Below are 23576 nucleotides of genomic sequence, written 5' to 3' on the forward strand. Positions count from 1 at the left end.
TGAGAAACACTGAAAAAAAAAGCTCTACAAGAGATTCCATTTTTTTTTTCCGCACTTGCAAATCAAGGACATTCCGATGTATCCCATTACACCTTTGTATTAATACGCTAACAATCGATCCCCTTCGCCCTAAAGTGCATAACGCGGTGACGAGCAGTTGATAGAAACCTCTAATGTTGTCAGGGAGCCGGCCGAAGTGGCCGTGCGGTTAAAGGCGCTGCAGTCTGGAACCGCGAGACCACTACGGTCGCAGGTTCGAATCCTGCCTCGGGCATGGATGTTTGTGATGTCCTTAGGTTAGTTAGGTTTAACTAGTTCTAAGTTCTAGGGGACAAATGATAGGCAGTTGAGTCCCATAGTGCTCAGAGCCATTTGAACCATTTTGTTGTCAGGGACAACAAATTACAACAGGAAGGAGACAAACGACTAGTTTAACGCGCGCAAAGTACAAAGCGCTGGACGGTGCATAAGCGTTGTGCTTCCCTTGTAGAACTGTCGATAACACGTCAGGCTCTTTTTGCCCCCTTCAAATTTTTGTTTTGTGTTGGCCATAAATTGCATCTATGCTGCGAAATGCACCGGTGCGCGCTCGCATCTGACGCGGGACGCCTCAGGCTGCAGCTCCGGGGACGCAACCAAGTGCACAGTTCGCAGTCGTTAAAGTACAGAGCAGCCCGCGATTTTTCCCCCTCGTCTCTCTTCCGTGGCTACTAGTGTGTGTGAGTGCGTATGTGTGTGTGTATATGTATGTGTGTGTGATATTGATTTAGGGCGTGCTTGTCTGTCGCCTGCGCCGCGAGCTGGCCATGCAGGCACGTGAGACGGCGACGTGGCAACGGCGCGGCGCGGCGGGCTGCGGGAGCGAGTCTGTAGCGCGGAACATGAGGTCGGCTGTCTCCTGCTGCCGACTCGGGAGCACCGAGCTGGTCCGGCGCGCGCCTGTGCTGCAAAAAGTGCTCTGCTGCTTCAACAAATTCGTGGCCGCGGGAAGCCGTACTGCCACCGCATAGATGGCGATTGCGTCCTCGTCGGCAGTACCGCCTGTTCACCTGTGTTATTATTTTCTAGTGCGACAAACAGTGCCCGGTATTTTAAGGAAAACTGCACGTCGGGTGAGTTATTTCTGTTTGCGGGAGAGGAGATTCTTTCGGGTGTCAGCTCTCGCATCCCTGTCTGGCCCGGGAAGAGGGGGGGAAAGCCTAGTAGCGTGAAGGCATACGCACTCGGCGTACACCGGAGCGCAATGCTTTGTTGGTGTTTACAAATTTTATGTGACAGCTCCGGCTGTAACGCGTTACACTCTGGAGTTTTTGCGCCGAATGCCACTGCTTCTCACTGATGCGGACACTTTCGTGTTTCTTCGCCATATCGTATTTTCCGAGGTGGTTTTCTTCGTCTTTCGAACACCGGTGGATGCACAGAAACATCGGGTTTTAAGCTCGTTCTTCGTGTTTTTATCAAGTTAACAGAGCTTTCAGTGCATTTGTGTGATTGTTGAAATGACATAATGGTGAAAAGTGTACGTCCTAAGTGTATGTCACAAGATTAATTTTCTTTAGAGCTATTTTTTTACCGTAGCGCTGGAGGTGGTCTGTCAATAATTTTTAACCTTTGTCACACTGGTGTGCGAGTTTTGTGTCGCTTTCTGATTCCCGACAAGCCTAAGAAAATGTGTTACTGTCGCTTATTTACTTTCATAATTTGAAAATTTACGCTGAAATCTTCCCCTATTTCATTTAATATCCTGTAGTAATCGAAAATAGTTTCTCGATTTGCGTGCGTAGGAAAGGCAGTGTACTTCAACATATTTGTGTTTTTCAGGAAAATTAATATGCGTCGACAGATGGGTTCTATAGCAACCATGGATTGTTAATGTTTGCTGGTGATGAAGAGCAGATATGGCAATAAATTTCTCGGCATCATTTGCTGCTTACTTAGCAGCAGGACTGAAAGTTCCCCGACAGTTTATGTACTGTATTGCTCAAGGTAAGAACATAGAAATATCCGAAAATTATCTTGGTGTGATGATCTTAACTTAACAGCTGAACAATCTACTACAGTTTCCTTTGGAGTTTGAGTAACTCTTGTAACAGCACACTTTGCAAATCTATTGTTGCCCTTCGTCAGTGGTGCGCTTTGCATCGGGGATCTAAACAAACTTTAATGCATTAAGTTTTGAACCATCAAATCCACAACTACACACCGTAAAATGAGCTGGAGAAGAATAAATGTAGCATCGCGTCAGTTGACCACAACGAGCGGTCACTGCCTATTACATCTTGTCAAAACCGATTTGTGATAGATCTCATTTTCGCTCATTTATTGGCAGTCTCGCCGATACAAAAGTCCTCGACATTATCTAGTTGCAAGTGCTGAAATTATTTGTAAACATGATCGGTTTTCTTCTGTAATACAAAATGCAGAATGTGCTTCAGTGCTGATTGCTAAAGCAGAGAAAATTTCGCATCCCATAATTGCCTGTTCACATGTTTTGTTTACTTTACCAGCTCTATTGTTGTATTAGAACATTCTTCGTTTTTCTCATGTGTGTGGTGATCCTGCATCAGCACATTTTCATATCAAAATGAATTTTCCCAAACATGTAGTGTAATCGTTTCTTTATTCCTGCCTTAACAAACCAAAAGCGATCTTTTTTCGTTCTGAGTCTATTAATGACAGTGTTTCATGTACTGCAGTGATTAAAGTCAAAATTCTGTAATATTCCCATTAATTTTGGAAAACCTAATAGGCAAAATTGACTGCATTGGTTTTCATAAACAGTTTTTGTGTAAAACTCATAGAAGTCAGAGTTATGTATGATTAGAATGTGGCTGAACCATTTAATGTGTATCAGTGTTTACATTGCTAGGCCAGTAAGTGTCCAGCCACTAAAAGAGGTAAACATTGAGAATCTTTTTCTGCAGATTGAAATTATGTTCACTGAAATAGATTTTGAATCATTATTGAGCAATTGATGCAATTTATATGTCAAAATCTTTCAGTTATGTAAGTGCTTCAATACAAATCATCATAACTGCATTGTCTTTCAACACCTAATTTGCACAAAGGACTATTTGTAGACATACTGGTAGTTAGTTGGATTGGCTCCTGTCACAATAGTACTAGGCCTAACCAAATTCTTACTTAAATCATAACTATTAGGTTAGATTTTGTGTCATATTTCTATTATACAAATCTAAATAAAAATTAAATATATAACAACGTTTTGTACTTTTGATATTTACTGGCAGTAATTGATAGGTTGTTTACAGTGGTAGTAGGCCTAACCACAGTCTGTTTTAAAATGCTAGTTTGTGGAAGTGATGCAGTGAAGTTCCAAGTCTTTATGACTTTTCTGATTCCAGATGCAGTCATTGGAAATATGTAGTAAAAATGTTCTACAACATTAGCAAGTGTTTCACATATATTATGTGTGAAACAAACACTTATGTTATCCTAAATCATTTGCCAGCACCTAATGTTTACTCAACATAGAGAACAAACTGTTCTGATGATATCGTTCTTGATGTTTGTCTGTTATATGGCAGTGGGCAGAAAAGTGTATTTCTGCAGTAATTATCTCTGATCATCGACACAGTATGTATCAGATTCATAGGCTCAAATGATCCATGCTATCAGAGCACAAAATTTAGAAACTTTTTTTTTCTGTTTTCTTAATAAGTTGTGATAGTCACATAACTTATAATTTTTCATGGTCTTAATATACTTATTCAATACTTTTCTGCAGATATGAAATGTTGAGATCACCTTAGACCAGTCAGTATAAAAACAAAACTTCCGTTTTGAAAGTTAATAGTACCCAAGGCCAGTAGCTGTTATTAACAGAAGAGCATGAAGCACAGAAAATATCTGTCTGAAGGTGTGATGTTATCTTTGAATTAGGATATATAGTTTTCAGACTTGAGTTACATTTTTTTAGTTTGTTGAATTTATACTAAATCATGTTAGAATAGTAGTATTGTCTGAGCCCAGGGAAGTTCTGTCCATGTTGTGTAGCTGTTGATGTCTTTAATCTTCTCTTAAATTGCATCTTTTACAACTTTCCCAAGTTCTCAGTAGACCATCAGTTCTGACACCATGCAATTCAATGCTGTGTTTCTCTTTGCAGCATGTAGCCACATTTTCAAATTAATTTGCAGTATGAAGGTAAACTGACTTGTTCCATCATTATGATTTATCATGCAAATGATCCATGAAACATGAAACTGACTAGCAGCTTTATTCCTTACCTAATAACATCAACTTCGAAAACTGTTGTAACCTCCAAACTGCAAAAATTTAATTTATGCTATAAGTACTCTTACTGAATGACATCATTGTATTGAAATACACCTGTGTTTGTTGTTAGAGTGTTCATTTTCTGATCAGTTTATTTGTGTACGTGTATAACTTGTCATGTTATCTGAACTGTTACTCCAGTGTTAATATATACTTCAGCTTTTCTATTGTGTGGCTTTGCAGTTAGTAAACAATGTGATTACATCAAAATGACTACATATAGGTAGGCATTTCTAAAGTCGTGGAGAAAACTTTCCTTGTTACTTTGTGGGAGGCAAATTTGAAATTAGTAATAGTTATTTATAAGGATTCCCTCTTAAAGAGAGCATTTAACTTGAGTTCCTTTATAATAATTTTTTGTGGTTTTTCTCTGCCATTTTCACTGCATGTGTCTTCTGTTGCTTTGTCGCCTGCTTTAATCTGGAGGGTTCAAATTTATGTTTTTTGTTAGTATTCCTCAACTGTCCCAATCTTTTATGTTTTCTGTTATTGTGCATCGTTGCTTGACATCACATTCAATTTCCTTTGTCCACTTTGTTTATCCACTGCCTGAATTTGTGACTTAGGTACTTTTGATTCTGTTCTTTACGTCCTTTCATCAGAACTGATAATTATTTTTATTATTTTAAACAATGGAAAGTGCAGGGTGGAACAACAATAACATTATGAAAAGGATGGGTTGCTACTCACCGTATAGAGGAGATGTTAAGTTGCAGACAGACACAACGAAAAGTCTTCCCATTGTGCCTGTCTGCAACTTGATGTCTCCTCTATATGGCGAGTAGCAGTCTATCCTTTTCATAATACTATTATCATTTTAAGTGTTTATGTAAAATGATACATAGACAAGACATAATAATTCTGCTAGCTTATGGACAAATCCTTCTTTAGAGCCCCGCTCCCCGGGCTTACACACACACACACACACACACACACACACACACACACACACACACACATTGCATGGGCAAAGAGCTTCAGTGTTGATGACACAAGAAGTCAGCTTGGACATTGTAACCGCACAGGTTTGTTTGTGTGTCTTTTTAAGGTATCTACTTATTTGTCCATGGACCATTTAGTACAATTGTAGCAGACGTGTCAGAAACATAACAGAAATAATATGCACATAAAAACATTAATGAAGTAGGATAAGGTGAGGATAGGGCAGGAAGTCAGCCATGATATAACCAAAGCAACCTTCCCAGCATTCTCCATAACAAGGGAAACCATGGAAAACCCAAATCAGAATGGCCGGACAGGGAATAAATGCCAGTCCTCCCAAATGTGAGTGCAGTAAATTAAGATTGGAGTGACTATCTTGCTCAGTACATTTTTGGAAGGGGAATCACAAAATACATTGATGACACTGTGACTGCAATATACACAGATGAACAAGAAATTTTGGGTAAAAAAGGGAAAAAAAACTGCTCCATAAAAGTGAAAGCTCATGAACTAATTGCACTGCAAAAAGAGCAACATGTTGTAGATAAATCATGAAACACTGATAGGAAGTATCAAAAAATAAAAAAAATTAAGCACACAAGTATGTTACGTGGCACTGCTAGTACATGATACAGTGTAATACATGAACACACAAAAAGCTACTGACACTGAAACCATCATAATTAGGCTCCCTTCCCAGTGTAGGTGTGTTACAATGCATGTTAAATTCAGGAAACAGGAACACTGGGAGATGTGTTCCAGACACCAACCTCTTCCACCATGAAGAGGTTTGACTTGAATAGTGGTTGTATTGCTGGAGCCCAGAATTGTGTAACTTGAGATTTGATGAGGCCAGATAAGTGACACCACATCATCTTGATCTGCGCCAGGCTGTTCCAACTTGGCCCTGTGAGGCACAGATGCCCACGAGTGCCTGACAGCTCACCTATTTATAAGCTACTCACCGGACACCCGTACTGAAACTCGTTCACACCTTGTTCTGTCATATGCGTCCACCCTTGCTCACATGAACTCAGCTGTAGCATAAGGTCACAAATACGGCCAATCATTGTAAGAACTCTTTGCCCACCTCTCTCTGCAGGCATTTGAGGTGGAACAGCCTGATCTAAAGAAAATAGAAACTGCTACAACTATTCATAGTGTTCCAAACTTTTAGTATCCTGGATTTTATTCCTGCATCACTTTGTACCTAATGGTAAACATACATTTCTCTTTCCTTTCCTTTCCTCCCATTATAAAAAGAGTAGCCATCCAGTACCAGTGACTGTAAACTATCTGACCAATAATCCAGACATTGTCACGTCTCCAAGAATTTTCACTGACACTGAGGCTGCCACAACACTCTTGCAGAGGGTATCTGAAACACTGGTTTGTATAGATACAACTCCTGGCACCAGGTAATGGAATGTTAATCCTCGTGCGAGCATGATTTTGTATAAAGTGCGCCAGCCACAAATAACAGTGTCTTGTACCATTCCATTTTGTTGTTTTAAAATTGTGAGCCCATATCTATTCCTTCATTATTGCTTCAGCTAACACTGTGATAAGTTGTGTTGTTGTATGTCTGCGAGAGGAGTAGTAATATAAAATAAGCAGTGAGCTAGGTGAGAAAAAATTTACAATCCGTGCAAGAAAATGACCCAGATTCCTAGCTAGCATCATAAATCCACAATAAGGCAGTTATCTATGAGATAATTAGCAATCAAATAAGCAAATTGGCTGGGATCTGAAGCAGTTGTGCTGTTTAACACTTTGAGTGGATCATTACTGAGTGGTAACACTTCTGCACAGCAATAGGCTGATATAATGAAAGTTAATTTCATTATTGTGTAATTAAACAGTGATCTAGCTTTTATAATGTAAGCTTATTTTATCATTGTTTAACTGAACTATGATTAAACTGTAACTTTGCTCATAGCTTTTTACCTTGGTAACATAAAGACAGCTATTCTTGATGTGTAAGAAGTACGCCATATGCTCAATCGTATTATGAAAATTGTCCCACACCCATGTGAGGGTTAATGTTAATAAGTATGCAAAATTATACTTTATTTAATGCTGTATGGTGTCATACTCCTCATTCAATGTCTCACACAAAATAAACAACAGCACCAATACAGTACTATTCCTGCCAATAAACATCATATGTGATATGTTGTTCCAATAACACAGTCATATCGTATTTAGTTTCATTGTCATGATTGTTATTTCCTTTTTGCAATCCAACAAGAACATTGTGAGTGATTAAAATGGAAATGTTTCAGACTACTGTTGTGGTATCCTCGTAAAACTGTACAGGAGGCTTTTCATTTGTCTTGTATAGAACATGTCATTCAAGAGCAGAATACAAAACAGGCTTGTGGCATCTCAGTTTGACGTGAAACGGTCCAATAGTTATTGTTTGACAGCTCAGAATTGATTATTTTGTCTTATTGAGGGAACCCATAACACCCCCCTGCTTCCCGGGATTTGCAAAATTACAAGTTGACAATGACCGTGAATTATGAATTTTGACCCACGTCGGGATAAGACATCCGAATCCGAAGTAAATAATGATTATTCCGCGGGAAACAGGAGACGTTATAACTTGATCGTTATTGAATGAGTAATTTCATTCAATAATGATCAGTAAATGAAATAATGGAAATAATTTGGAAATAAATTTTGCCAGTGGAAATTTTGCCGAAAGAATGATTAAGTTGTAAAAGCAATTAAAAAATCGGTCGCCAGCTCAATTGATGAGTGACAGTACTGTTAAGTACGTGAATAATTGTGCCAAAAATAAAGTTTACCTGTTTGTAGCGTAGCAGGTGGAACAGGAACTTTTACGTAAGTGCTGTGTCAGGCTCAGTAGTCATATAAAACAATGTCATAACAATCTAACTACACTTAAACATTAATTTTGATAGTTATTTTGTTCATAATTTGTCAGCTAAGTGCAATGCTGACAACACAGATAATTATCTATCGAGATTTTGAATAATGGACTGTCATTTTGTCTTTAAAATTAGGTACTTTGTACAGTTTAATCTACTGATAATGAAATATATTGCCAATAATTGATTAACTATGTTTTGAATGATAATAATTCATTAATTGGGGGATTGTCAGGTGGAATAAGCTTTATAGTTTCATGAAATATCCTTGAATTAACTTCAGCTGAATATGCATTGAAATAAATCTTGTTGTTGTTGTTGTCTTCAGTCCTGAGACTGGTTTGATGCAGCTCTCGAAATAAATCTTAATAATCAAATTTATTACTTCAGTCTATTATTAAGTTACTACGGTTGACTAAGCTTATTAAGTGCAACAATTAACTATGATAACCAGTCTGAAATTTACTCTTCACTGTCTATGCAAATAATTTGATAATTAACATATTTTCTCTTGATAATGGCAGACACACTCGGTTCAATAAGGTAAGGATTGGAAGGGACCTACGTGGTGTTCTTGTCGGGTGGAATGTTACTGCAACACTTTGATTATAAAGTGCTTGTTATTAATTGTTCAACTTCAGAGAAAAGCACAGTCACTGGCAAGCCTTCTACAATTTTATCCTATGAAAATTACGTAAATCTTACTTCCCTCATTGTCGGTGGATTGATGGAAGTCCATGGCAGCGACACAATGTGGCATCGGGCTTTTACTGTTGCTACTTTGGCCCACAGTGCGCTTCACATTTAAATCTTCGTTTCTTCAGCACTATGCCTATTAATCCATAATAACTTGCCCGGCCATGCTTCCAGATATGCCGACCATTACTTTCCCGTCGTACTTAGATCCACACACTAGCCGTTAGATGTAACACAGCTAGGACTAGCAGCACTTGACTATACTTCTTACTCCAAGCACAGCATTACTGCTACTACTACCCACTGGCGCGCTCCCGTGGCCAGAGGCGCGACAAAACAATCTCTCTGACTTCAACATTAACTAAGTATGCCCTGACTTGCCAGGGGTCAGTATTACATAATTTAAACATAGTATTTACAATACATATTTACACTAGACAATACATCGTACACAAACAGTTTCATGTGTTAAGTAAGCGAAAAAATTCATGGCAAGGACTGTGTTGTAGCGTTACAAACTGTATACAAGGTAGAACAAGAGTACTGCTGTAGACATTATTTTTCTGTTTTGTTATTTCATTGTTTTTGTTAACTTTTCAAGATATAAACACATATTTATCACCTTCATTTTCCTTTATTTTGTTACACATCAAGGAAACTCACAATGCCTGATTATCAGATTACCTATTAATGGGCTGCAGGAAATTATGATCTGTCATAGCCCAATAGGCAAGTTTTTGCACAGTTCCAATATTTCTGTGGTGAACACATTTGGTACATACATCATCTAAAATACATGACCAAAATGTAACCAGGGATGTAGATTTATTCATTATGTGTATATTCTCTCATAATTCATCCTGCATAATTTTCCATCATTTCTTGATAGGAAATCCTTGAAAATTGTGGCTTAAAGTGCAAGTATTCCATTTCAGTGACAATGTCATGCAGGCAGACCTATTCTTGTGTCTTGTCACAAAGAAAACTGCAAGCAAATTTTGTGTCTCTGAGCTTACAGTTCATTCATGAGCAAGTGAAGGATACAGCAAAACAAACCTTTAAAAAAACACTGAAAACTTTTGCAAGAGTTTACTGCTTAAATGACTGTGGCAACTTCCCCACACACAGTTCCATTTCTGCTGCAGTGACAAAGCAACAATTCAAGACTAGAGCTTGGTGCAAAGTGAATTTGTATGGAAGACTTCAAATGTTGTTACAGCTTGTCACAGCCCGGTGTTACCAATTTTATTTTCAGTCACAATCACAAATTTTACAGCTATTATTGGTTTCAATGTTTAAATAATCTATAGATAGAAGTTTTACTGTGGCTCTTGATTCATGGAGCAAAGTTGGCCAGCAGCCACATGCACAGCTGTCGAGTGCTACATAGATGACACTGATTGAAAGCCACAATGTGGTGGGCAATCGGAAAATAACTTAAATGTCAAATGGTAGTACTGTAAAAATTATTTTCATTTGTTTGTTTTATGAATAAATAACAATCGCTGATACTCCATCGATATAAGGCAGATTTTAAACACATTACTTATTAGTCATCTTTCATGTGTAGAGAAATTATAGTGTTGAGATTTATCTGTACATTTGTCAGATTTAATTCATAATGGGATTAGGGGGAAAACCATACTGCTTGAGTGGGAATAATTTCCCTTACATTATTTTCCTTCATATTATACCTTTATTTTATCTGTTTTTCTCTGATCTCTCCAGTTGTCTTTGCAGAGTCTACAACCAATTTAATTTTAACAACAGGCCATATTATTTCAATTTTTAACATCAGATGGTGGCCACTGGTGACAGCTCAACTGCCCTTTACCTGTCCATAATCCTCCTCCTTCCCATCTGATTATACCATTGCAATCTGACTATAATATGATTAAAAGTACGTGTTAAGTTGACACTTCAATATTCGAGCTTAATGTGACCATCAGAGAACATCACAAGTGAAGTCACTGAGGTCACCAACAGACCACATCAATGCATCATTTCAGTTCCAGATTTTTAGTAGTGTGATGTACATGTGTAATATACTATTTGTACATGTGTAATACACTATTTGGCACTGCCTAACAACCTATTAAACTGTCTGTAGTCACACTAGGCAAAATCATGCTCTGTCTGTGTTTGCAGCATGCTACCTGGTGACAGAACTTTATGTGGTACACAGCTGACAGCCGATTTGGCAACACTCTTGTGCCATGTGGCAGATGTCAAATAACGAATAGTTTTAATTACAGTGTAGCAGCACAAAAACACAAGTAGCAGTTGATGACACTCCTGCTAGTGAATCTCTCACAGAATATTGTGTGTATTATTTCTTTTCAGTTTCCAGCAGATAATATTTATATGTAGCCTGTAAATTTTTGTAAACCTAGTTATTGTGTTTTGTTTGCAAGGAATTTTTATGTGATTTCTATCATTTTACCTTTCTCTCAATTGCAGATACTGGAGCATTGTATGTCCCATATAAAGATGGTACTGACAGGCAACAAGTCCAAGGTGGACAGTGGGCTACAGGTCCACTGCAAGATGGAACTGGTGGCTACCATCCACAGCAACAAGGTGGTTCATCAGCTTCAGGAAGTCCTCAGCAGTCATGTGGGGATCCTGAGACTGTGGCTCCTCCACCACCACCAACACAGCCCCCACAACAGCAGCAACAAGGCACAATGACATCACCTGTCCCCTCCCCGTATCCACCACCACAGGATGCTACAGCACCACCGCAACAGACACCTGTAGAGGATGATCCTCAGCAACATTCCCCAACACAGCAGCAGCAAGGGACACCACAGCAGCAGCAGACACAGCCTCAGCCACAGCAACCCCCAGCATCACAGCAGCCAGCTCCTCCACAACAGCAGCAGCAGCATCAAGCTGATGTTGAACAGCAGCAGCAACAGCAGCAACAGAGAGTTGTTACAGCAGCACAGTGTTTCCCACAAGAGTTACAGCAACAGCAGCAGCAACAACAACAACAACAACAGCAGCAGCACCAAGTTGATGTTGAGCAACAGCAGAGGGTGGCTGCTGCAGTAGCAGCTGCTCAATGTTTTCCTCCAGCAGATATGCAACAGCAGCATCAACAACAGCAGCAGCAGCAACAGCAACATCTGGCATATGCGACACAACATTATTTCAAGGATCAGCGTCACACACCAGGAATGCCACCACATGTGCTCACTCCAAGTGGCTTTACTGCCCTTCATTACTTGAAGCAACCGGGAGTGATGTTAACTTCACTTGGTACAATGGGCATGGGAGATGGAAGTGGTGTAGGTCTGGGGACGAGCATCACTGACGGGACAGGTGTGGGTGTCGGTGCAGTTGCATACCCAAATGTTCAGGTAGATGTGCGCTCACTGCCTGATATCATCCAGCAGCAACAGCAAGCCCAGCATCAAGCGCAACAACAACAGGCTCAAGGTCCGGGAACAGGAAAACCGGGGCGGGGAGGCAACGGTTCGGGTTCAGAGCTCAGGCTTTTCAAGTGTCTTACGTGTGGCAAGGACTTCAAGCAGAAATCAACTCTGTTGCAGCACGAACGTATCCATACTGACAGCCGCCCTTACGGTTGCCCCGAATGTGGAAAGCGGTTCCGACAACAGTCCCATCTGACACAACACCTACGCATCCACGCCAATGAGAAGCCTTACGCCTGCGCATACTGCGAGCGCTCCTTCCGGCAACGTGCCATCCTCAACCAGCACCTGCGCATCCATTCGGGTGAGAAGCCTTACCGGTGCCCGCAGTGCGGCAAGCACTTCCGCCAGAAGGCCATCCTCAACCAGCACGTCCGCACACACCAAGGCGAGCGCCCCACTACTTCTAGTCCTCCTCACGATAACGCCAGGGCAAAGTTGGCCGCGCTCTTTGAGCTCTTTAGTAGACCGAGTCTTCTCCCTTTGCTGGGCGGCTCGTTGAAGATCCAACAGCCCGATTAAATGTAATTAACAATAAGAGATAAGAAGTACTGTGTCGTTTCAATTTTTGGCTGCGTGTCCATTCCGTTCTCGGAAACTGTATTCCAGCTTGTAGTATTTTGTGGGATCTCTCTTTCCTGTTTGAGATAACAAGTTCATTTAACATAGACTGGAAGAGAGATATTTAAATTTGCTTTAGTGAAACAAATATCTCATCAGAATTGGATATATGAAATTTATTTCGTATTTTAAAGCAGCAAAACCTTGTTAACTTTCTCAGGAACTTTTGCCTGATTTTTAGTGGCTTTTTACTGGTGCTGAAGAATCTCAGTGGAATTTCCAAAGCAGTGTAGTTCCAGTTTGTACCAGGTGTCATGTAAGAGGTCCCTAAGCATATTACTGTCATGTCTGTAACGATTGGCAGAATAGCTATATTCATCAAACACGGTGTAAATCTTGTCATGCCTAACTGATATAGTCAGGCACATTCAGTCTTGAGCCTTTGGATCTACAGCAGCATATCTCTCTTTTATTTAATCTTTTATCACATTTCTCTTAATTAACTATTACGGAGAGGATAGATGCCTACTCACTATAAAGTTGACACATTGAGTTGCAGACAGACACAATGAAAAGACTGTTACACATTAAGGTTTTGGACAAAGCCTTTGTCAGGAAATCAGAACACACATGCATTCACATAAGCAAGCACATCTCCTAGACACTTGATCGCTATCTCTGGCTGCTCGGGTCAGACTGAAACTGAAATCCAATCCATTGTGGAGTGGGGAAAGGGGGGGGGGGATAGCAGGGTACAACTAGGGGAAGAGGAAACAGTGCTGTCTGGTGGAGTGTGCGGGACTAGAGGTGGCAGACAAGGCTATCAGGAGACTGTGCGAGAGGGAGGGAATGGAAAAAAGGGAGACTAACAGAGAAGGGGAAAAGATTGGTGAGTATATTGGCAGAGAACAGTGCACTATAAGGATGGGGACGTGAGTTGGGAGGAGGTGATAGGACAAAGGGGGCAGAAACTGTTTGGTAGAGGGTGTGGCAACAGTAGGTTGCCATAAGCCTAGGCTGGGATAATTTTGGGAGAGGAGAATATGTTGGAAGGTAACTCCAAAGGTTAACTCCCATCTGTGCATTTCAGAAAAGCTGGTGGTGGAGGGGAGGATCCAGATGGCCTGGGTTGTTAAGCAGCCGTTGAAACCAAGATTGTTATGTTCAGCTGCATGTTACGCAACAGGATGGTCCACTTTGTTCTTGGCCACAATTTGATGGGGGCTATCCTTATTGGTTGATATCTGATTGGAAGTCATAGCAATATCAAAAGCTGAACAATGATTGCAGGAGAGATGGTACACGACATGGCTGCATTTACAGGTGGCCCAGGTAGAATAAGCCGTGACAGGACTGGAATAGAAAGTGCTGGATGGTTGGATTGGACAGGACTTGCTCTTGGTTCAATCAGCTATCCACCAGGGTGAATGGCCACCGCCAAACTGTGGCTAAGAGCAAAGTGGACCACCCTGTTGCACAACATGTTGTTGATGAATGTAACATGCTTGACTTCAGTGGCTGCTTCACATCCTGGGCCATCTGCATCCTCCCCTCTACCACCAGCTTTTCTGAACTGTGCAGATGGGAGTTATCCTTGCAACACATTCTCAATTCCCAAAACCGAGCGAGGTGGCGCAGTGGCTAGCACACTGGACTCACATTTGGGAGGACGACGGTTCAATCCCGCGTCCGGCCATCCTGATTTAGGTTTTCCGTGATTTCCCTAAATCACTCCAGGCAAATGCTGGGATTGTTCCTTTGAAAGGGCACAGCCGACTTCCTTCCCCGTCCTTCCCTAATCCGATGAGACCAATGACCTCACTGTCTGGTCTCCTTCCTCAAACAACCCAACCCAACTCCCAAAATCATCCCAGACTCAACCTATGGTAACCTACTGTCTCACACCCTCCTCCCGACAGTTCCCTCTCCTTCTCTCGTATCACCTCCTCACAACTCACGTCCCCACCCTCCTTGGTCACTGCTGTCTGCTAGTGCACTAACCAATCTTTTTCCCTTCTCTGCTCCCTTTTTCCCCTTCCCTTCGTCTCTCACAGAGATACTGCGCTGGGTAGCCTTATCTGTCACTTCTACTCCCCACACACTCCGTGAGGCAGCACTGTTTCCTCTTCCCCCACTTGTACCCTGCTGTTCCTTCCCCATTCCTGCTCCACTATGGATTGGATCTTGATTTCAGTTTCAGTAAGGCCTAAGCAACCTGAGGTAGCAGACCTATGTGTGAGGTGTGCTTGCTTGTCTGAATACATGTGTGTTTCTCTTTTCTAATGAAAGCTTTGGTCAATAATTTGATGTGTAACAGTGTTTTTGTTTCGCCTGTCTGTAACTCAGCGTGTCATCCTTACAGTGATTAGCGATCTATCTTTTCCATAGTTGTTGATATTTCAACCTGAATTTTCCATTTCTGTTAATTAAGATTTATTGGCTGTGCCTTTACCTACATTTCCAGACCTTCTCTTCTTGCATCTTTTTTTTTTTATTTTCTCCAGCAGAAGCACTGAAGATTCCAAATACTCGGGACTCTGTGCCTGTCAGTGTTTCTGAAGGCCAGCTCGGGATTTCCAATCTGTTTTTTGGATGTGGTTATTGTATTTGTCATTATTAATTTTGAGAGAGTTTTTTTGTTAAAGTAGTAGAATACATGTGACAGATGGGTCCCTTACCAATCCATGAAAACTTGTTACATAAAAGGATTCATCCATGGAAATTCACAAGCCATTTGTCAGATGCCAGAATGTTGGCAAGTTGAATGTCATCAGTTAATTAGAAACACTTGTATCTGTGTACATCAGATAACTGAAACATGCAAGAACATTTCTCAAGCAAAGGTTTTCTTTCATAAAATGATACAACTATCTGTTGGCAAGCGGTGCAATACCCACACAAGATTGTTATTTTCTTATAGATTCAAGAAAGTGAAAGAACTGGATTGCTTTCTGTAGGGAAATATGTTGTAAAACTGTTAGTAGCTATTATTTTCCACTTCATAACTTTTTAATTAATTGCTGCACAAGGTTTTGTTGTCCTTATGTCATTGCTTGGGTCAACATTTATAAGTGGAACACTTATACATCATTGTTTATTTTACAGATGTGAGTCCTCATTTGGTGTTCAAGAATGGTATGACGCCTACCCTGTGGCCTCAAGATGTGCCATACCCACCTGATGCTGAGAAGGATGATGCAGCTTCTACATTTGGGAATCCTGAAGACGGCAGTGTGCCACCGGACCAGGCTCGTAGCAATGGGCAGTGTTTTTCTCCTGACAGTGCTGGCAATGTGCAACAATATCAAGCATATTTCAAGGATGCCAAGGGTATGAACCATTCAGTGTTTGGAAATGGGGGTCCTGCAGGAAACTTTGGGGCACTTCAGTACTTAAAACAGGGTCAGGTAAAGCCTGGTGGACTACTGCCCGATGTAATACAGCACGGGAGAAGTGCAGGGATGCCCCTTTATGTGCGCTGTCCTATTTGCCAAAAGGAGTTCAAGCAGAAATCGACATTGCTGCAACACGGTTGCATCCATATAGAGTCCAGGCCATATCCGTGCCCAGAGTGCGGTAAGCGGTTTCGACAACAATCTCACCTCACACAACATCTTCGAATACATACAAATGAGAAGCCTTACGGCTGTGTATACTGTGGTCGAAATTTCAGGCAGCGGACGATCCTCAATCAGCATATTCGTATTCACACAGGTGAGAAACCGTATAAATGTGGACAGTGTGGAAAAGACTTCCGCCAGAAGGCCATTCTCGATCAGCACACTCGTACACATCAAGGTGATAGGCCGTTCTGCTGTCCGATGCCTAACTGCAGGCGGCGCTTTGCGACGGAGCCGGAAGTGAAGAAGCACATAGACAACCACATGAATCCACATGCTGCGAAATCTAGACGTGCTAACACGGCGGGTGTCGGTGTTCTGGAAGCAAAACATCATCCCGGAGCCACAGTACTGGGAGGTGAAAGGGGTCCTCCAACTCTGCTGACACGGGGCATTCCACCCACAGCTGTAGTGAAGCCCGAACTGTATTTCCCACAGTGTTATGCACCTACATTCAATCATCAGCCACCGCCGCCCCCTCCTCCGCCTCCACCTAATGCCCAGTTTGCCACAGCACAGGGTGCCGGTGGTAGCATAAGTGGTGGGAACATTAATGGTGCTACAATCAATGGTAACACTATTAATGGAAACAGTATTAATGGTACTACGATCAATGCAAATGCCATCAATGGTAATACCATTGGGGCTGCTAGTAATCTCAGCAATCTCAGTGGAGGCAGCATCACTGCCGGTAGTCTAAATGGCGGTGGCATTAATGGTGCCAGTAGCAGCAACAATAGCACAAATAATAATCAGAGCCCTGTGATGAATTCACCTGCCCCTGAGTACAAGTCTGTGCCCCCACAGACATCCAGTCTGCCGGCCCAGTGACTAGCGGCTGCCCTTCTCTAGCCATCGGGACCCGGCACGCTGCCACATTTTGCTGGTAGTGCTGCCGGACCCATCAAGCATGAGCCTTGTTGGGAAATGTCCCCCTGTGCTGAGAATGGGCAGGGATACTATGAAGTTATACACTCTGTATGAACTGCTCAGTGAACATTTCACTGTAAAAACTGTTTGACTGAACTTTGGTTGTGATACAACCAGTAAAATGTGTTTGGGAGTCAATTAGACCCACTGTACAAAAAATGACAGCTCGATTGACATCGTTATAAATGCCGGTTACTGACCAGTCCTAGACTGATGATATAGTATGTGATAGATATTATTTGAAAAGATTTTAAATTGTTCATACTTGATAGAGAAATAATTATAATCACTTGAACAATATTGTATAAATATAGTGACACAGTAGTTTATTAACAAAGTGAAATGAAAATAGCTCCGCTATATATTAAAAACACAACACATATATAAATAAATAAAATATATATATATATATATTAAAAATATATACATAGATAACTTTTATATTAATACTCTACTAATATTCCTTAATACAAAGAGGTTGGAGATTGGAAATAAATGTAGATAATATATTTTAAATGTTTTGTGTAAGGTGCTGATATAACTGAGAACTGTATTGGGCAGGTAGGTTTGTATCACAGTTTTATAGTACATACAGAATGAATGCAGTTGTTACGAATGTGCTTTAGCAGGACTGGTGTGATGTATTGAATTTATAACAGCTTTCTTGAAATGTTTCTCTTTTTCACTGTTATAAATGCAAATTAAGGCCTAGATATTTTAAATGTGGTTCTACATGTTTTATAATCTGTTGTGTTATTCATACTGTCTTCTGGGTTGGTTGAATTTTTTTGTGATTATCTGGCGCTTTTCCATAGAAAACTAGTATGTGATATTAGCAGACTGGTAAACTTCTGCTGCCACTAGTGCCGTTCTTTGTTGATTCTAAATCATTTTATGATTCTTCAGAAGAGTTAACTTGGTAAACTAGATGTTCAGTGTACAATGTTAATTATCCTTTGTGCTTCAGAGGCTCAAAGAGTGGAATGCAAATAATGGTGCCTGATATTCATATTACACACCATGTCATCCATATAATGGAGGCAAAAGTTATGGAGATAGTGTAAGAACATACCCTGGGGAAAAATGTGAATCCTTGTTCAGAAAGCAAATTCTGTTACAGTAGATGAGTAAATTCCTGTTTTTGTATTATATTTATCTGTATAGCTTTTGAAGTGATAGAAATTTTGTTGAAGGTTCAGTTAACGTAGAAAGATTTTCTTTAATTTTCTGGCAACATTCTAATATGCTGTTGAAACTAACATCACTGAGAGTGAAGGTGCGAAAGATCTGATAATTCTGAAAGGATCCATCCTGTCCCCACCATTTCTGTTGCTAATTATTTATCTACCGTAATTTTAATCTGCAGTTTCTTCTAGCTTGTTTGTATTTTTAGCTGATAGAAATTTATGAGGAATCATGACCTGCCTGATTTTCTGTTGGGGTTGTCTCCCTTGGGAAAGCTGGCTTCATCATGCTTCTTGAGCCCTCCCTGCCCTATGTTGTGGGACACTCTTCATCTGGCTCCACAGTTGAGACCATTCCAGCTTGGCTGACTGTGAAATTTATGAAATTTTTGAGCTTCGTTACTCGTACATTTTAGTTCCAGTGTTACTGTACTGGTGTTGTTGAACACAAGTTACTACAGGACTTACCAGCAAGGTATTACTGCTAAACAGAAAAAGTATGTGATCTAAGGTTTTGAGACAGTTTAGCTTAAATCGTATATTGGCATGGTCGAACATTGTTTTTGCATCATTAGATGGTGATGATGAACAAATTCATCATTGATATATCATGGATATTCAGTGATGAAATTATAAACATTTTTGAAAATTTAATTGAGAAAAACACTTACATGAATTTGGGGGGGGGGGGGGGGCAAATTACTTGTAAACCGTCACTGCAACACAGGTGGTAAACAAAATAACTGTCTTGAGCACTTCAGCCTACTCTGTTGTGAAAGCTAGTTATTAACAGTCAGTTAATCATTAAGGCAGAAAATCCAAAAGAAATGGTGGAAGTGGGTGCTAGTTAATCTGTTCAACTGTCAAGATGTGGTCGTAATTAATGAAATTTAATCACAAGCAGAAAGATAGATACAAGTAAGCAATAATACATTGCTGTTGCCTCACGTTGGCTTGTTATTGTTCATAACAAATGTGCCAAACTACTTCCATGGCACACTGTGTTATTGTTGACTTGCATGAAAGTTTAAAAAAAAATTATGCTTGCTATTGTAGATTCTTGGTAATTAAGATCACTGTAAGTGTGAACAGGAACTTTACTCACTGTAGGCAGAATAGACACCTTTTCTGTAAATACCCTATCCAAATTTGATAAAATCTTTCTCCCCTCCATGTTTATAAATTTCATGTTGTTTCAAGTTGTGTATACATTGTGACCATTACATGCCTTCATACAGATAACTGTTGTAACATGCATTTATTGTCCATACTGTACTGGTATTTTATGGTGTGTAATATGACTTAACACAATGTTTCTTTTGGGATACAAAGACTATAATGAAGTTTACAAAACAGTCTGCACATAGGGCAGCAAAGTGATTCTTGTAAAACATTTGATCATAGTCTGGAAGAAGTATGTTTTAAAACATTGTTAATAGTTATTAGGGATATTTGTTGTCAGCAGTTTTTGTCTCTTGTAATGGCTGTGAGCATTTTACATTGGCTAAATGTAGTAGTTGCAGCCTAGAAGACAGTTGTACACTTTTTTAAAAAAAGAAGTCACTACAGTAAAATAAAATATCACCTAAGTAGGGCTGTGTTATTTTTTCTCATTGTAATTTTGACAAATACAGGTAGAATAAAAGGTAGTTTATGTTTCTGCATAATTCAGAATCCTCCACATTTTAGTCTGGAGATATTAAAATAATACTCATACTTAAATATGTAAATGTTATTCTAACTACAGAATAATTTTAAACTTTTAAAGTTTTGCTGAAATATATGTTTGGTTATACAAACAGGGTCCTTAATAAGTGTATACCAATGCTTTGCATATAGATCTGCTGACATTTAAAACTAAAATTATAAATTTTTATAAACAGTTCTATATCTGTCAAATCTTCATGGAACAATCCTTTACTTTTGTGTGTATTTATTACAAGTGTCCATTTAAGACACTGATCTTTGTGTATCCTTCTGATAGAACTCTTTTTGCCCCCTTTCTTACTTGAGTCTCAGTTGCACTGGCTTTGTAATAAAAATACATATATTTTTCCACAGCAGTAACTGGTCATGAATGTTTAAGAATTGGGGGATACTAATTAAAAGAGAAATCTGGATTCCTCCAATGAATCAACTCCACAGCCATTGAACTGTCGTACTAAATAAAGAAACTGAATTTTCTGATACAAGTAGTATAACTGAACAGAAGATTTTGGGTGCATATGTAGACATTTAACTTTTTGTGTATCCAATTTCCAATTCTAGAGCATTCCAGTGTTGTGTTATTTTATCAGAGAGAACATCACTACTGTAAGTCTGAATTTTACACCTTTCGAGTATACTGGTGGTGTAATACATAGTGATGTATTTCATGTAGTTGGAAATCAATTCTATGTATTAATTTGTTGAATTTGGTTTGTTAAAATTCTCCCAGTAATTCACAATGAACAGTAATTTCTTAACATTATAAAGCTTGATACCGTTGTTCACAAATGGAGTAAAATAATGCAGATTTAGGGGCTATCCCAGTATTAACATGGACAGACGCTCAAGACCAATGAAGAATCTGATCTGTGTGTAGATATTGTTGTCATAATTAAAGCTGGAATTTTGAAGGCCAAAGTTACTGTTCATATAATAATAATGAGTCACTGAAAAAAGTTGCAGTACCATAATTTCATGTGAATCAATGTTCCCTTAGAGCAGTACATGCCGTAAGAATTCAGGTAACGGCTGTAATGTTAGTCCAAGTAACACATTGTGCTTGCTCAAGAATTCAAGGTAAGAAGAAAACCATCCTTTGTTGTACAGGCACCATATTTCAGTTGTCACATATTTATTGCTTATGGAAAATGCTTTGTGGGATACAAACAATGGTATGCATAAAGACAACAACATGGAGGGCTGATGAGAGGGTAGGCTGGCTTAGCTATCAGCTGGAAGAGGGAGGGGGGGGGGGTTGGGCATGTGTGTACACAGGATGCAGGTACTCATCCTGATGGTAAATGAAAATGTGATGGCTATACAACAGTCCTCAACACCTTGTTTATATGTTCATCGATTTGTATGTTCATCTATTTATATGTCATCTATTTGTGCAAAATGGCAATAGGGTCCAAAAAACACAATAGTAACAACAAATTCTTGTTACTGAATGTAATGGCTCCTTTACATGAAAAAGGGAGAAAAAGAACCTAGCAGAATTTCTCAGCTGTTATAGTAGCACCAGGGGAGGGGGGTATTTTACCATGAGGTATCCCAGTCAAGCAAGAATTTCTCCTTTTAATTATACATTATTATCCTAGAATTCTTAAATAATTAAGAATTTTGGAAAAATGTTGCTGATGGTATGAACTGTGAACACATTGATTTTGGAACAGTGTTACTTTATCTCTTTTGACATTAATTGCTAGATGTACCTTCAGGTTGACATCTTCCCCTAAACCAACTTGCAGTTGTCTAGTTTTTACTAGTACATATAAATGAAACACTTCTGATTTATTTCATGACTTTGTGCAGAGTTTCTGTGCATAACTAAAAAGGAAATATTTGTTCCTTCAATGAATTGAAGCCTTTATATAATCCACAGTTTTTGGATCTGTCATGTCAATCATACACCTTGTGAGAAAGAATGTTTGATAATCTGGAGCAAGCTTGGAAGAGAATATAACTGGGCTTACCAATGAAACAGATAGTGTGTTGTTCTTACATGCATATGTATATCTTCTCTCTAGTGCAGTTAAATGTAACATGGAAAGAGCATGAATACAGATTAAATATTTGTTTTCTTATGTGCATAGAAGTTGAGATTTATTGAAATAAGTTTCTCATCTGTTGGTTAATTATATGAAAGAAGTTCAGTTCACGAAAGTGAAGGTGTTAGTTAGAAGTTGTTAGTTAGGTTGACATATAAATATTTTGGCTGTGGAGTTAGATTTCATATTTTTAAAGCTACTAAATCATAGATGCATTGGATTTTCAAAGTAGTAGTAATTGGTTTGTTTACTACTTAATGTGTTACTGTCAAACATATTTATTTCATTTTTGGCTTGAAACTGTTGTGTGTACAGCAGATTTATTTTTATTTTGCAACATATTTGATATTTTATTACAGTTTTCTTGAAAATGGTGTTGTAAATAAGGATGTTTTATGCAGTGATTTCACCATTTTCTGGAAGTCATAAAGTGCTCTCTTGTATATTTGCCATTTTAGGATGGACTTTGCAGTAACACTATGTTTGTAGATAATTAATATGACAGTTGTGTATTTCAGGGACATGTGTATGCCATTGCTTATTAGCATTTCTAGTTGTGATGACATTGATACTATTGTCAAGGCAGTTTCCAAAGTGTAACCGGACTGATAGCTCTCTGTGATAAGTGCTCTTTCCCCAAATACGGGAAATTGTGCTGGTGCTGAAACATTGTAGCCGTATTACAATAATAAGTCATTTGGTGCAGTTTTTATAGTTTTGTGATGTGAAAGCATTCTGGAACTGACAGAATGATGTTTGTGGTTTGTAGTTAACTTGCCAGTGCATTCATTGTTGTAGAATACACGTGCACATTTCCAAATTATTTGAAGGACACTGTAAATCTGTGTGCATTTTATATTTCTATATTTGACTTGCATAATGGATGTATTCAAGAAATGTATTTTTATCTGATCAATTTCTGATACTCAAACTTGGGAACTGCCAAGACAATGTATACTCATCCAGCTTGCCATGTTTATGTGACTTTACTGTTTTCTATGTGCAAATTGTTATTTCTATTTTTTTAATAGTACAGTGAACAGTCTCTCTAACAAAGAATACACTTTGTTATACTGTTAGTAAAAGAAACTTTTGGAGGAAAGAGTATTGTGTATGTTTTTGAGACTGATAATTTTTTGTCCATTGTTAAAAATCTTCTCTTTATTTCACCCTTATTCTGTATTCAGTGATTGCAAGATATGCAAATATGATTTAAAAATGCATAGATATTCCATTTGAACATCCATAT

The 23576-nt window shown here is 39.2% G+C and overlaps 1 protein-coding gene across 2 annotated transcripts; it reads left to right on the forward strand.

Moving 5' to 3' along the window:
• The first annotated feature begins 942 nt into the window (after positions 1-942).
• LOC126253201 (zinc finger protein 628-like) lies at positions 943-21525 on the forward strand. Of its 2 annotated transcripts, none has more exons than XM_049954371.1 (4): positions 943-1112; positions 1822-1986; positions 11295-12662; positions 15941-21525. In XM_049954371.1, the coding sequence occupies exons 2-4, from the start codon at positions 1899-1901 to the stop codon at positions 17284-17286; spliced, it is 2802 nt and encodes a 933-aa protein (XP_049810328.1). In that variant the 5' UTR covers positions 943-1112; positions 1822-1898; the 3' UTR covers positions 17287-21525. The 2 variants fall into 2 exon arrangements, with proteins under 2 accessions (XP_049810328.1, XP_049810329.1); XM_049954372.1 differs by having other exon boundaries at positions 11295-12578.
• Positions 21526-23576: the final 2051 nt, after the last annotated feature.

Source organism: Schistocerca nitens, chromosome 4 (assembly GCF_023898315.1).
Source record: "Schistocerca nitens isolate TAMUIC-IGC-003100 chromosome 4, iqSchNite1.1, whole genome shotgun sequence".
Taxonomy (NCBI): domain Eukaryota; kingdom Metazoa; phylum Arthropoda; class Insecta; order Orthoptera; family Acrididae; genus Schistocerca; species Schistocerca nitens.

What these genes read in the sequence shown, in the direction of transcription:
- LOC126253201 (XM_049954371.1), top strand. Translation starts at nt 1,899, where the DNA reads ATGGCAATAAATTTCTCGGCATCATTTGCTGCTTACTTAGCAGCAGGA. An exon ending in TATGTACTGTATTGCTCAAG is followed by an intron (nt 1,987 to 11,294) that starts GTAAGAACATAG and finishes TCTCAATTGCAG; the next exon opens with ATACTGGAGCATTGTATGTC. An exon ending in GCACGTCCGCACACACCAAG is followed by an intron (nt 12,663 to 15,940) that starts GCGAGCGCCCCA and finishes TTTATTTTACAG; the next exon opens with ATGTGAGTCCTCATTTGGTG.